A 15,083-nucleotide genomic window follows, 5' to 3' on the forward strand; every position below is an offset into this window, starting at 1 on the left:
TATATATATATATATATATATATATATATATATATGAATGTGATATATTGACCGAGAAATTTATTAATTAAATATTCTCTTTTACTTTAAGATTATGAATCTGTTAATATACTCTGATTATACATCTGTTTATCTTGCTGTCATTTCCTCTCAGCCAATAAGCGCAGTGGTTCTCCTACTTCTCTGGAGGCACGGCAGCTCCACAAGATCCACTTAGTGCTGACGTCATTAAGCTGCTTACGGCAGCAGGTGAATGGAGGCAGAACTGACAAAGATTTGTTTACATCGATGTTGGACTAAATGATATTGCGGACAGCATTATGACGACTTGTTTTAGTAGAAAGTAGAATATATACTGACCTAACGGATTATCGATCCAGATATTTCTAAGTGTGGACTTTGTGAGTGATCCAAGCAGCCGGGATGGAGTGCAGCGGCCAGGTAACTGCTGCGTCATCAGTGGGCTACATGACAATGTTGTAAACTGACTAGTTGTGTAAAGAGGCATGAAAAGGGTGCTGACAATGGTGATCCTCCACTTTCTTAAGTTGTGTGTGGCAGGTAACAGCAGCACCCATAGTATATATAAAGTCCTAGTGAGGGAATAAGGTAGCTCTGATAACAATATCTGAAAATAGCCCAGTGCAGAACACGCACACACACAAGAATACATATTTCTGGTTCTGTCTCACCTCCACCTGCAATTAGCTTAACTTAACTTTTGCAGCTGTGAGCAGCACTTCCATTTCCTTTATGCATGCACTGCATTGTGGGACAATAGTGACCACCAACTGCACACTGTAAAATGAAACGTTTTTAGTCTGCATACCTTTGCAGTGGTGATAGAAAAAAATCATCCTTATTATTTTCATGAAAGTAGCAATATCTTAGTCTAAAAGTACTACATTACAAGTAAAATCCCATTTGAAAATGTACTTAAGTAAGGAAGTATTATCAGCAAAATATACTTAAAGGGGCTATATTCCAAATTCAAAGTAAGCGAGATTGCCTCCACATGGCTCTCAACATGGTGACGGCTGAGCCGGCAGCTGTCAGCTAACAGTGCTGACTTTGCTAACAGTGCAAACAATGGCAGCAGTGGTGACAGAGCTAACAGTGTGTACCCATGATGACGCCGCGGGTTAGGACGTCATTATCAGTTGTAACCGCCGTATGAGCGCAGTGCAGAGTAACGTCCACTGGCCATGAGCTAGCCAGTGGGGGCCACACACTGGGACTCACATGCACTAACATGTAGAAAAAGGCATGAGGACCTGCCCGGCTATGTCAACAAACCACAGTGAAGCTTGGACAACAACACACACACAGAGGGTACATCCCAAGTCTCTTAATTGTGTCCACATTTCCCTCACTTGCGTTTTTTCATCGCTCATGGCTCCTCCGAGATCCAAGAAAATAAGAAAGAAGAGCTTTGGACGGCCGTCAATATGGAGGAGCAGAAGAAGCAAGGATCGAGGAGTGAGGAAATTAAAAAAAAGAGACTTGGGATGTACCCAGAGAGTGACTTCATTCTCTGCTCAGGTGGATATTACTCCACTATATCTTTACATGTCTGCTGCTACATTAATACTCTGGATTTCAAATATAGCAGCTTTAAAGTAAGTTATAAAAAGTAAAATTACTTATAATGCAGAAGAATGGCAGCCGTCAGTGATAAATGGTTGCATTACTTATTACTGATACGTTAATATCAGATTGTAGCACTTGTAAGTTATCCCGGTGGAGTAGCTTACTTTATGTTCAGTTGTGTAATTCAATGTAACAGTACAACAAGTGGACTGGTAAAAATATACCTCAAATAAATATAGAGGAGTAAAAAGTAACATACTTCCCACTGAAATGTTGTGAAGTAGAAGTATAAAGTAACGTAGGATGGAAATACTGACACAAGTATGTCAAAATTGGACTTAAGTGTAGTACTTAAATTGTTCTACTGCTCTTTTAAGTAAAACAATATTCCGTTTGGTCTTAAGTTTCTGTCTGTTCAGTGTGAATACATCACAAAACATGCTTAGTGTGCTTTGGTGCCTAGTGTGGAATTGGAAGACAGTATCTGTGTGCATGTTTTCATTCTTCTCTCCAACAGAACACTGATCACCATGTTGATAAGTGAGCTAACTGTGTAACATTCACCTGCTTTAACCTCTCTCTCAATCCAATCCACTCAGCATGGGTCTAATTGATAATTTGAGTTTAGTTGTAGATTACTGCTGGTGGTTGCTTACATAGGGCAGCAGATTTCAATCTACTCTGAGCGCTGTTTTTGATACTGGATGCATGGGAAGGGCCACAATGTGCTAGTAGTTTTGTAGTGATGTTTTGCAGGTTCATCACAACTATACAGTGCTTTGTTTGTTTTACGGGTTAGTATTACGTTCCTGCTGAAGATTAATATAGGCTTTCAAACTCCTTTTCAAATCTTCCTGCCACAGCAGGTCCACTGACACTCCTCTCCACAGATATCATACAAAGACTATATAACACATACAGAAAATATTATAGGAAACATCACCATATGTACTTAGAGCAGAGCTAGAGAATCAAACATATTTACACTTTACAAACATAAGAGAATGTTTTACACTCTGGTTTACCCTCCACCATCAACGGCTAACATTCAATGAAATCTCAGTTTTGTGCCAAAAGTAGAACTGAAGTAGTGAAGAGTTATGTCACAATTCAAACACTTCTAAAACCTTATGTTAATATGAATTGGACACATCTTAAAACAGTATCAATTTTGGTCTCTGCTTTCTTCATATTGATTAGAAGAACAGTACATAGAACAGAAACTGTTTAGCTTTATAACATTAAACATTTTTCAAAGCAAGCCTGTTAAATTGCTGTGGGGTGTCTTTGCTTCTGCAAACCGTACTGTAAGAAAGTGAAATAGTCTTGTTTAAACAGAAGAATTTAAACTTTAAGACCTCTACCACGTGTGCGAGTTGTCTGGTAAATGCAGACCTTTATCTGTGTTTCTGTGTCATAACAACAGGTGACACCCCAGCTGATGATGGCTGCGGGGACAGCTGTGATTGGCTCTCTCCAGTTTGGTTACAACACTGGTGTCATCAACGCTCCTCAGAATGTGAGTATTTACTGTAGTTGTGTGAGTGAAATAGAAGGAAGGAAAAAGGAAAATAAATATAAAGAATATATAGAAATAAATAGAAAGAATACAAACAAATGTGTGAGAATAATGACGGTGGGAATTGGCAGTGCCATACAACAACATGTACTCATAATACTCAAGGTGTTTTGGTGGAAGCTGAATCCATGTGATACATTCACTGCCTTCACCCAGCATTTATTTAGGGAACTAATTTAGTCCAGTTGATTCTGATTGCAGCCGCGACCGCTTTGATTGGCTCATGGGGTAAAAGAACGCCCACTCTTACTTCTTCTTAGTTGGTTATTACGGTACTGTTCACTCCTCCTTGCTGGTAGACTACTTTGCCAGAAGGAGAGCAGACGGGAGCTCCGGTGAAGTAGTCTGCCAAAGATAGGGAGTGAAATGGGGTGAACGAGCTAGCTAATGCTAGCTCTTGTCTCATTTGTGGTCTGATAAACAGTACATCAGGACATCTATGTACCGTACTTACTTAACCAACACTCCAAAATGACAGAAGACAACAAACCAAGATGAGCTTTATTCATATTCACACTGGGCAATGGCTATCTTGTGTAGGCTGAGGATGTTTTTACTTTATTAGCATCAATACATGTTGATTCGCTTGCTAGAAGCTATCTAGCTTTGTTAAGCTTGCAAGCTAGCTAGTTTTGTTGAGATGGAGTTGGTATAACTTACCTAGGTAACACGAAGCAAAGAATTTGACAAAAAGTGACTTAAATTGCTTAGCTTTGCATTACATGCTTAGCCACTGATTAGACCGTCACAAACAGGTCAATTAAGCAACAAACCAATGATCTATGTGAGCTTTCCTGTCATGTTGGAGCACCTCTCCACTCCTCCATCAGAGCCGTCTCGATTTAGTTCACCTTGACTGAAAAGATCCATCTAGAACTTTAGATTCTTGTGTGGTTCCACAGAGACTTTTTATTTAGGCAAGATAAATGCACACTTTATTTATGTAGCCCAGTGAAAAACAGGGTTAACTTATGTCGGTCAGTTGCCTCCGAAGGTGCTTTGACAGATATCGGAAAAGACAGGGAACAGGTTAATGAGATGCATTTGTTGGAGGCATTAAGGATTAAGGAGCTCAAGGTTACCAGGCAAGTTAATGAACTTGTGCTTACAGGGGGGCTACCAAAGGTCATGTGACCCTTTAAGGTTATTGTGACAATAATGTGAAAGACCCAATGGGGAAAATTTACAAACAAAGTATAATGATGCATAGTGGGTTGATGTTCCTCCAACTAATTTCCTATAAGACATTTTATTGATGAATAATATGTATGCTTACTAATCTATGCTACCATGCACATTGACTTAGAACAGTTGTCCTGAACACTGCATCAGTATTAAAGTAAGACCTAACCATTAAAAGGGGGGAAATGGGTTTAGCTAATGGGTCAAGAAGTGGTTGGTCCCATTTGATTCAGTAGTGTATGGTTGTATACTGGGATGTGATATTTGGAAGTGAAGTTAGGGATGACAGCATGTAAGACCCCTACTTACACCTTGTATTAACATGCAATCTGTATTTGTATATCTTCCATCTGGACAAGGAACAACTAAGAGTCTACAGCTGTTATTAGTGGCTCTGTGAGGCTGTACTTTGGCACAGCAGAGCTTTGAGCTAAATGCTATGCTAATATGCTCACAATGAAATGTTTACATGGCAGTTTTTAGCAGGTATAATATTAACCATCTTTGTTTGGAAAACATTTGAAAAGTAGTGCTGATGCTTGGTGTATTTAGTCTTTTACTCAAGCAAACTACGAGACTGTTATAAATTTGACTTGTAGGTGGAGCTGGAGGAAAAGGAATAGGATCAACAAAGTTAGAATAGTTCATCATCTGGGGACCATGAATGTCTGTAATCCATCCCATAGTTCTTGAGACATATCAGTCTGAACAAAAAATATAAACGTGATGATGGTGCTCCAGGAAAAGTTAAGGGATCCCTGAAGTCAATAAGTGGTGGACCAAGTGACTGACCGACATTGTTGAGAGCCACGCAACAAAAGCTGAGACAAGCAGGTTCGGTCTGTCTTTATTGATCCGACACATTGAGTCAGAATGTGTGTTGTTTTATGTTCTAGATTATTGAAAGTTTCTACAATGAGACGTGGAGCAGCAGATTTTCAGAGCCCATCTCTCAAGGTACTTTAACAGGTCTGTGGTCGCTCTCTGTGGCCATCTTCTCTGTGGGAGGAATGTTCGGCTCTTTCTCTGTCGGCCTCTTCGTCAACCGCTTCGGCAGGTAAGACTCTTCCTATGGCCATAACACTTTATTAATATCACCTGCCCCTTGAAATGACAAACACTCTTATTTTCTCTAAAGGAAGAACTCCATGCTCATGGCCAACATGCTCGTCTTTATTGCTGCTGCGTTTATGGGCTTCTCCAAGCTGGCCGCTTCCTTTGAGATGCTCATCATTGGACGTTTCATAGTGGGTCTCTACTCCGGCCTCAGCACCGGCTTTGTGCCCATGTATGTTGAAGAAATCTCACCCACATCTCTGCGTGGCGCATTAGGAACTCTGCATCAACTTGGTGTAGTGATCGGTATTCTCATGGCACAGGTGAGATCCTTACTGCAACTCTTGAACTATGACTGCCTCTTCATTTCCCATCTCCAATAGCTTTAGGGCCTTTACACACAAAAAAACCCCAACACCTTCAAATGTGAATGTTCAGGCTGCCATAGCTGGTATTCAAAGAATGGAGTCTTGAATAATAGCCGACAGGAGAAATAAAAGCTGGATAAAAAACATTGATGAGGAGAAGAATTATCTTCAATATAATGTACATATCCACAGTCATAAACCACCAGTGTGAAAGAGATAAAGTGTTTTCAGCACACTAGTGACTTTGACATGACTCTGTTGTTGATACAGTTAGTTCTGGGGAAAGGTGCATTACAGGTTATCAACAGTTAAAATGGAGGACATTTTGAGTCTGTTAGAGACATAAAGACCTGCTTCTCTGCAGCTGAGGCCCCAACAGTACAGTAAGTACTGTAAGTACATCCCTAAGTTGGTAAACTTAGGGATGTTGACTATAGATGTCGACATGCACACAATAATCCAGTCATAATGAGATTAAGGTATTAATGTCAGTCGGGCCGAGCCACCACATTGTCAATGTGCCAATGTGATAATGCTGATAGTCGGAGTAAACACATTAATCCTCACACAGCGGTCTCAACATGTGAGTCCCGCCTCTCTAACAAACCGAAATAAGGTTGAGGTTGAGGTTGAGCTCGGAGCGTTCGTTCTCTTCTCGTGTTCTAATTCAAACTTCCAGACTGTGCAGATGTAACGGCTATGTGGTCACATTAAGTGATACCCTCCAATCTCCAATAATTACCTTTTGAAAAAATAAAGTGAATGAAATTGTGGCAGGGGAGTCAAAAAAGAAAACACACACACACACACAGACAAATGCATGGAAGTTCACACATGACAGGCAATGCAGGTTCAACAGTGTATAAATGTAACAACATTCAAATATGTTTTTGATAAAAACTGCAAATACTTTATATGTTTGTGGGTTTATATATTTATGTGTGCATCAAAAATACAGTTGTGAACATTATACTTTGTATGTGGATTTTTGAATACATCTATATATGATACATATTTGTGTGTGCATTGAAACACAATGTCGCTCACATATAAATCATGAAATACATTCGTGTTACACATGCACACACTCAATGTACTAATATAAAATATGTGAAAGCAAAGTGTCGCGTGTGCTGTGCAGATCTTTGGGACTGAATCCATCTTGGGGAATGCCTTCCTGTGGCCCCTCCTGCTGGCTTTCACTCTGCTGCCGGCTGTGCTGCAGTGTGTCCTGCTGCCCCTCTGCCCTGAGAGCCCCCGATACCTGCTCATCAACTGCAACGAGGAGAGCAAAGCCCGCAGCAGTGAGAAACACACACACACACACACACACACACACACACACACACACACACACACGCGCAAACACAAGTCATCAATGCTTTTCTACAAGCTACTGTAGTGAAATGAGCTTGGCTGTCAGAAAGAAAGGTTGGTAATACTTCATCATTAGACCATGCATATCCTGCCACATCCTGCACCTTCAGTGTGTGGCAGCTTAATGAGTCCCCCTCCAAGCTGACTTACATGTAACTTGAGCCGCTGTCTTCCAGTCTTGGTGAAGCTGCGGGGCACTGACGAGGTAACTGAGGACATGCAGGAGATGAAAGAGGAGAGCCAGCAGATGATGAGGGAGAAGACGGTGACCATCCCCGAGCTGTTCCGCTCCCCCATATACCGCCAGCCTATCTTTGTGGCCATCATGATGCAGCTCTCGCAGCAGCTGTCTGGAATCAACGCTGTAAGTCAAAGGACCAAAGAGGAGCCGATGAGGTCTGCCAAATGCTATGATCAAATGAGGGACAAGTTAGTGACTGTACCATCCCAAGGAAGAATATAAATTGATAGGTCGTACAGTAGATTCCTCTTCCTCTCTTCCTCTGGAGGAATATTTAACCCAGTGCTACACCTTCACTGCCCTTTCACCAGGTACATGCAGTACCTGTACATGGCATTATGTGAAAAATCACTTTCTGACCTCACCCCTTTCAAGTTTTAACTATTTTTTTCCAACATGTTAACCTATAGGAGAGATTATTAGAACGGGGCTTGATTAAACACAATGACCAACCATTCAGGAGACAGGCCCTCAAAGTTGACCCAAAGTTGACCCTCCTATAGACACAGATATCTTCTTAAAAAATAAATATAACAGTATTGTTCTCTGATTATCAGAACGCTAATGAACAAGGTTATCCACAATTTCAATACTTTTGCTAAACATTTTTGGTCCTTAAATCTTAATAAGCAAAAAAACGTAATCATTTTAATATGCTATACAGAGACACTTTACATCTTCATGTGGTCCTGGCTATCCCTTGAGCAACAGCAGACTTTTGAGTATGTGGTGGTTAGATCAGTCCAACACGTGAATCCTTAAAGGTGCAGTGTGTAGGATCTGGTGACATCCAGTGGTGATGTAACAGATTGCAACCAACTGCAACTTCTGCTGTGTGCCAAGTGTGTAGGAGAACTTGTGGTGGAAAAAAACAATTCAATAGCACCGAGTGAGTCCTATAATACTGAATACTGAAACAAGAAACATTGAGGAAAGAAGTTTGTCTTTAAAGTATTTATTCTCTGGCCAGAGAAGGCTTCACCGTCATACTGACTGCAGTTCAGTCTGCAGAGGATGAGCCAAGAATCCAGTGTCTCGCTTGCTTATAAGCATCTCAGCACACAGGGTGGGGGAACATCAGGTATTTACATTATCACAATACAAAGCAGTTACAAGCTCCGCATTGACCCCTCCAGTCACCCCCTTCCTCTTCTGAGCCTTGTCACACAAAGACATGTGTCTTTATTACTCTTGCCTATCTCTGAGAATCTTCACACCTCAACATTCTCTGGTTGAACAGCACCCCACCATTTGGTTACTTCCTCTTATCAAAGCAAAAGCCCAAGATACACCATATGGTCCTGTTACCACTCTTCTAGGTAACAATCATATGTCACATATATAGTTTTGTAGTGAGTAAGGCACATAAACTAAATCACAGTAGAAATGTAGTAGCACAGGGAAAATTCTCTATCACAAACTAGTGGCCAAGGCAAAATTGTGAAACCACAAAGCGCCCTATCAAAAGCAAGTTTGGTTTGTTCGCTCTGGGCTACTGTAGGAACATGGCTCCGTGAAGACGACATATATCTACATACTGTATATGTAGATACAAATGAGATCCCCCTAAATGTCACACACTCTTCCTTTAATGTTGCCTATGATTTTCAGTCTCACCTAAAATGTTGCTTCTCATTTCCCATTTCTTTATGACTGAAAAACAGAAGATGAAAATGAAATGACATAATAAGGTAGCCCAAGTCAGCAAAGATGTGTAGTGCAAAGTGAACAAAGTGAAGGTGTGAAGATCTCTACTTTTGATTTTGAAACCAGTAAGCACAGGCTGATGATGCTTTGCTCATCTCATTTGAACTCAGACATTATGTTCTGCCTGCTGCTGTGAACGGATCCACTGATGTGAGTACACATATTTTGTAGATACACTGATGGTACTTTACATACAGTACATCGGAGCTTTTATAAAACATCAAAATAAGGATATGTGCTACAAAAGCTACAAAGAGGTGTACACTAGACAAGACAAGGCACATTTATTTATATAGCATATTTCATAATGCAAAAGCATCTGATAGATGGGCCTCCTTGCATAGACATGAGGAGGTGTTAAACAGTAGGCTAGAAACAGCTGAAGAGCATACTGAGAAGGATTGTATAGCAAATGTAGAGTAACTGTTCCTGTGTAATGTCATCATGTTCAGGTGTTTTACTACTCCACTGGGATCTTTGAGCGGGCAGGTGTGTCCCAGCCGGTCTATGCAACCATTGGTGCAGGAGTGGTCAACACTGCCTTCACTGTGGTTTCTGTAAGTTATAAACCCCAAACCAACACAGCCTCACATGTTTACCTCTAGGACTTTATACCTTCATGTAGTAATAAGATACATTCCCTCCTTCTGTGCAGTTGTTTGTGGTGGAGCGTGTGGGCAGAAGACCCCTTCAGCTCACTGGTTTGATGGGAATGGCTGTTTCAGCAGTTTTTCTAACCGTTGCCATGGCGCTGTTGGTAAGTGTTTGAAATCATCTTGACTTAATCCATTAGGCTTTTGAAATAAAGTGAGCGATAGACTGTGTGATGTTCTGTGTTCCTCAGGACCAGGTCAGATGGATGTCCTATGTCAGCATTGTGGCCATTTTCAGTTTTGTAGCCTTTTTTGAGATTGGCCCCGGCCCCATCCCCTGGTTCATTGTGGCCGAGCTCTTCAGCCAGGGGCCCCGACCTGCTGCCTTTGCCGTTGCTGGTTTCTCCAATTGGTCAGCCAACTTCTTAGTGGGGATGGGCTTCCCGTATGTTGAGGTAAGACAGCTTCTATTCAAATGATTAAATTTATCTTCAGTCCATAACTTTAGCTTGTGCTCATAATTCAAAAGAAATTATGTTATGCCTTTGATGTCCGGCAGCAACTCTGTGGCCCATACGTCTTCATCATCTTCACGGTCCTGCTGCTTGGCTTCTTCACCTTCACCTACTTCAAGGTTCCAGAGACTAAGGGCCTTACCTTCGATGAGATTGCAGCAGGATTCCGCCAGTCAGCTGGTCAGGGTGCTGACAAGTACTCGGCCCCTGAAGAGTTCAACACCCTCAGGGGGGACGACCCCAACCTTTGAAAGCTGCTGTACATTCACACACTGGCATGCAGCAAAGTTACCTGTTACACTTTTAGGACAGTGCTATCGTGTTTGAAATTTCCCATAAACTAATGCTAGGGTCGTTACATTAGAGCTTTAGTCTTCATACAGACGGTAATAAAGATGATGACCTGACTGACGACATCACTGGTTACTATAGGCTCAGTCTGTAGGAAGTCTGTTTTCAGCACTTGCCATGCTGGCAAGAATGGCATCACATTTAAAATGAATTGAGTGAGTAAATGAAGTGAGTGAGAGGCCGGGATGTGCTGCAGCAGAAAAAACAAGCTGGGTTAAGACTCCTGCTGACACATTCCTGCATCACTATGCACCCGTGAGCCTCTTTGCCAGAGATGGGCAAAAATACATCAAAATGTATTTTGATACAAAATACCCCTCAAATAAATGTATCAAAATAAAATACAAAATACTGGTGCCAGAAAATGTAACAAAATATAATACATGTATTTTGTATTTAAAATATAGGAAATACTTTTTCTGGATTTTCTGTTTTCTCACAATTTGGTATAGCAGAGCATTCAGGTTTGGGCTATATAATGTACACAAAGCTCTGGTGAACACCACAAAAAGGAAGAACAGTCACAGAATGTCAGTGTAACTAAGCACATCTGCTTGTTGATGGTCCTTCTTGAACATCATCTTGCTGAGACATGTTGTCCACCTGGCCGACTGTAGAATGTATGAAATAATAAAACTAATAATACTTTCATAATATGCCTTTTAAATAAAATATATTGGATATTTAATGTTTTTTTTAGTTTTTTTTTAACAAATGGACATCTACTGTCATAGCCTGGCTAACTGTGAACTATATTATCTGCCAGTAATTGTTATGGCATTATGACATTCACATTGAGAAGATACAGCATAACTTGTAATACAATGCAAGATTAGATGGTCAGACGTCTCTTGATAAAGTTATCATGAACATACAAGCTCCCAATCTCCCTCTTCCTATATAGCTAGTTACTCGACTGATAAGTTAACTTGCTAAACACTGGCTATGCACTAGCCTAGACAGCATGCTAGCGTCATTAGCATGTTAGCATCGATCGCTAGCTTGATATTATAGCCATCACCATGTGTATACAATAGGCTATGTAGCCAGACCCAGACATCAATTATACATCAAGCTAGTTGACATCTGTCACCAGGGGCGTTTCTAGGATTCAAAGAAAGGGGGGGCAGCGGCATGTTTGCGCCGCAATTTTTTTTGGGGCCCATTTGGGGCCGTGGATAGCCTATCCATTGTTTCAGACAGTTCATAGATTGGTTCAATCAGAAAGAGTGTGATTTTGCTCTGTAGTTTTGCTTGCATTCAGTATATGATAACACAAGAGACAGAATTTCAGGGTCATAGTGAAATTTGACAACACAAATATGAACCTTTCTCAAATAAAGAGAGAAATAATTTTCCTGCTTGTAAAGGAAAGACGGATAAACTAGTTTTCATATCCACATCACTCCCAAATCCTAATTCTTAAAGGGACCGCACACAATGGATGGAGAATGGACCTGACAGTGTCAACTTTATATCGTTAAGTATGATGATAGGCTATTGGATTGTAATTTGAAGGGGGAGAAAACATACAAACCAGAACGCACGCACATATGTAGCATGTTAGAGTTATAAATAACTTGTCCATGTGAGAAACAATAGTTTAATTTAATGACATCACCAAAATAATTTTTTCTTTTTTTAAAAATCCAATAATGCCAAATTATTTGGGGGGGGCTGAAGAACATTTTAGGCTAAAATGTTCTTCGTTAGGCCTTCGTTAGGCCTCAAAAATAGGCCTAACGACGCCCCTGTCTGTCACACTAAAATATTTACCTTGACAGACAATCCGTAGAACTTGAAGATCTGAAGACTGAACTCGTGAACTGTTTTTTGATTCGTGGAGAAAGTATTTTGAGTATTTTAAATACAAAATTACTCCACTCTAAAGTATTTTGTTACAAATTACGTATGATTTTTATCGGCCCTATCAAATACAAATTACAAAATACTCAAAAGTAATTGAAATACGTATTTCAAATACAAGTAATAGAAATACTGCCCATCTCTGTTTGTACCCAACCACACCACTTATACAAGTTGTTTTGTTTCAGCTAAACAAACGTTACAAACTCAAAATGAAGTTAAAATTTCATTATTTTCTTTACTATGTCAATTGTTTTTGTTTTATCTTTATTGTTTTCAATCAATGAACATATTTTTTCCTGGAGTAAATGACTTCATAATAGCTGAATCTAGAGTGAGAAACTCATACTGTATATTGTAGCCTTTGTATATGTACTGTATAATTAATTAACTTACTGAAGTCAGTGTCCCTCTGACATTTACATAATATATTCAGTTACATTTATATATTTACTGTATTCCTATGTAACGTCGCATTCATACCAATGGATATCTAAAGATAACTGAAATTCTGTGTATGTTCTATTTTTCTGAGCTGTATTCAAAAGGGTTGCTGTTGCAATAAAACAATTTCTTCACACAGATCATTAACATATAGCAATCCATAGGAAGATTTATACATTTATATAGATGGATTGTAAAGCTGCTGCATTCCAGTCAACACATTGTGTCTGACAGACATTACAGCAGGAGGACTTTGTTTTTTTACAGAATGAATGAACTGTGCTGTGATTTGTACATGATGAAAGGGTTGTGTTCTACAGATAAACTGAACAGTGTTTTAGAAAATATAGGATATAACAAACAGAAGTTACATTTGATTTTTTTTCTGCTAATGATGACAACCACCTTCTATAATAATTCAGTGAACACTGTAGGGTGAGGGTAGTTGGATGCAGTGGCGGGCCGTGCATTTTATACCTGGGCCTTCACTGCTGTCTTACCACCTAATAACCTCATGATGGCGCCACAGCTAAGGTTATTTGTTCCTAGGGGTGTAACATCACGTATTCGTATTAAATTATTGTTCGGTACGAGGCTTACAAACCGAACAATAATTCTAGTGCATTTGGAAAATGCAGAAGCTTAAATTGTGGTAAATATAATGTTTTCGGTGGAGACACCGGTCTGTCTGTTTAGTTTTCGGGTCAGCGTCTGACCCCGGAAGCAAAACAAAACACAGCTGAGGCACGTATGTTCTGCGAGGCTGAACAACAGCACAAACTCACGCTACATTCTCTCCGCAGCGTTTAGGCAGCTGTTCCCTACTGATTCAAACAAGGCTAAGCAATCGCCACACAATCCCCATTTCTCCAGACCATAATTCTTGTTTGTAAAAGAAAACAGCCCAAACAGATTAATTTATCCGGACCCTAAACCCACGCAGGATGGTATGCTTCGTAATTAACGGACAATGCATATGGTCAAAATCGATGTAATTAACACAATGACAAGAGCGAACTCACAAGAACCAGTCACATTTATTCACAACAAAGCATGACAAAACAATCCAGCAATACTCACACTATTGCAAGGGCCATTCAAATATTATTTACATCAGGGAACAATATCCATAAACGACACGATAGGCAAAATTAACACACTGCAGATGTAAAGAAAACAAAAGCAGTTTCACTTACCAAATGCTGTGGTGGGGGCTCTGTTGACGCTCTCTCCTATAAACACAAAGAAAGTCTTAAAGATCTTTAGGTATGAAGGGATAATAATCATGAAAGAAGTCATTGTGATACACAAACTAACATGTGCTTGGAGTAAATAGTGGTACACTGCTGCTGATACCACAGTTTGACAACTTGAGGGAGCAAATATCCATTCTACATTTATTGATTCCACCGATATAAATTGACCACTTGATGGCGACATTACACATTCTTCAATTAACGCAAACTATGACCGCTGGGGGCGCAAATGTTTCACTTTCACACAATAGACTGTCAGCCAATAATGTTTCGGGTGAAAGCACTACAGTGCAGCTCACCCCCAAGGTCGGCGGTCAGCACAACCAGAGTGCAATGGCTGGGCCTCGCCCTGGGTGACCCACCTTCTTGATTATGGTATCTCCCCTGCCAGGCAAGTATAAGTTGGAAGAGACAGAGACAGGGGCGGCATTCCTAGACACAGTACTCCGGATGACGGTTCCCAGATGGCATAATCCAAGAGTGCAGTGCTTTAGCATTAGCTTCCTTTGGCAAGCTGTTTCTGAGAAAGCAAACACAGCCCAGCAACCAAATGAAAGCCTAAAATCTAAGCATGCTAACAATGGAACAATCTTCGGAACACATTTCTCCCACAAAGAAGGGAAAATATCGGTGAGGAGAACACACAATCACTTTAGGCCCATCCAAAAGGCCACACCCACTTCTCTCTGCAAACCCGGGCAATTTGCATTACTCAACACACAGCTTCACAGCATACAACAGACACTGCACAGCAACACTTGCACTTTTCTGGACAAACTAAAAAAGAAATAAAAGCTACAAAAGGACCTCAACCCACAATCTGACTCGGAGGACAGAAATTCAGAGCTGGAAATTTCCCCCAGCAGTCAGGGCTGATGTATACAGTGATTTGAGGCTGGGAGCACAGTGATGTTCCAGGAGGGGCATCAGTAAGGAGTAAACAGGGCCTTTATTTGAC

General features: G+C 40.5%; 1 protein-coding gene and 1 non-coding gene across 2 annotated transcripts in view; one reads left to right on the forward strand and one right to left on the reverse strand.

Moving 5' to 3' along the window:
* LOC116399976 (solute carrier family 2, facilitated glucose transporter member 1-like) overlaps positions 1-10,888 on the forward strand; it is a 23,533-nt gene extending 12,645 nt beyond the window's left edge. Inside the window, exons 4-12 of the mRNA XM_031877541.1 lie at positions 3,017-3,109; positions 5,248-5,408; positions 5,490-5,730; positions 6,917-7,079; positions 7,329-7,516; positions 9,553-9,657; positions 9,756-9,857; positions 9,945-10,148; positions 10,253-10,888. Coding sequence (XP_031733401.1) covers positions 3,017-3,109; positions 5,248-5,408; positions 5,490-5,730; positions 6,917-7,079; positions 7,329-7,516; positions 9,553-9,657; positions 9,756-9,857; positions 9,945-10,148; positions 10,253-10,459 — 1,464 coding nt within the window. The 3' untranslated portion in view covers positions 10,460-10,888. The remainder of the gene's footprint in view (positions 1-3,016; positions 3,110-5,247; positions 5,409-5,489; positions 5,731-6,916; positions 7,080-7,328; positions 7,517-9,552; positions 9,658-9,755; positions 9,858-9,944; positions 10,149-10,252) is intronic.
* A 3,519-nt stretch (positions 10,889-14,407) lies between these two features.
* On the reverse strand, positions 14,408-14,524 carry LOC116400003 (U1 spliceosomal RNA). The gene has a single exon (XR_004213877.1). It is a non-coding gene; the product is annotated as a U1 spliceosomal RNA (small nuclear RNA).
* Between the last annotated feature and the right edge of the window lie 559 nt (positions 14,525-15,083).

This window comes from Anarrhichthys ocellatus, unplaced genomic scaffold (assembly GCF_004355925.1).
Source record: "Anarrhichthys ocellatus isolate YVR2014 unplaced genomic scaffold, GSC_Weel_1.0 scaffold140, whole genome shotgun sequence".
In the NCBI taxonomy this organism is placed as follows: domain Eukaryota; kingdom Metazoa; phylum Chordata; class Actinopteri; order Perciformes; family Anarhichadidae; genus Anarrhichthys; species Anarrhichthys ocellatus.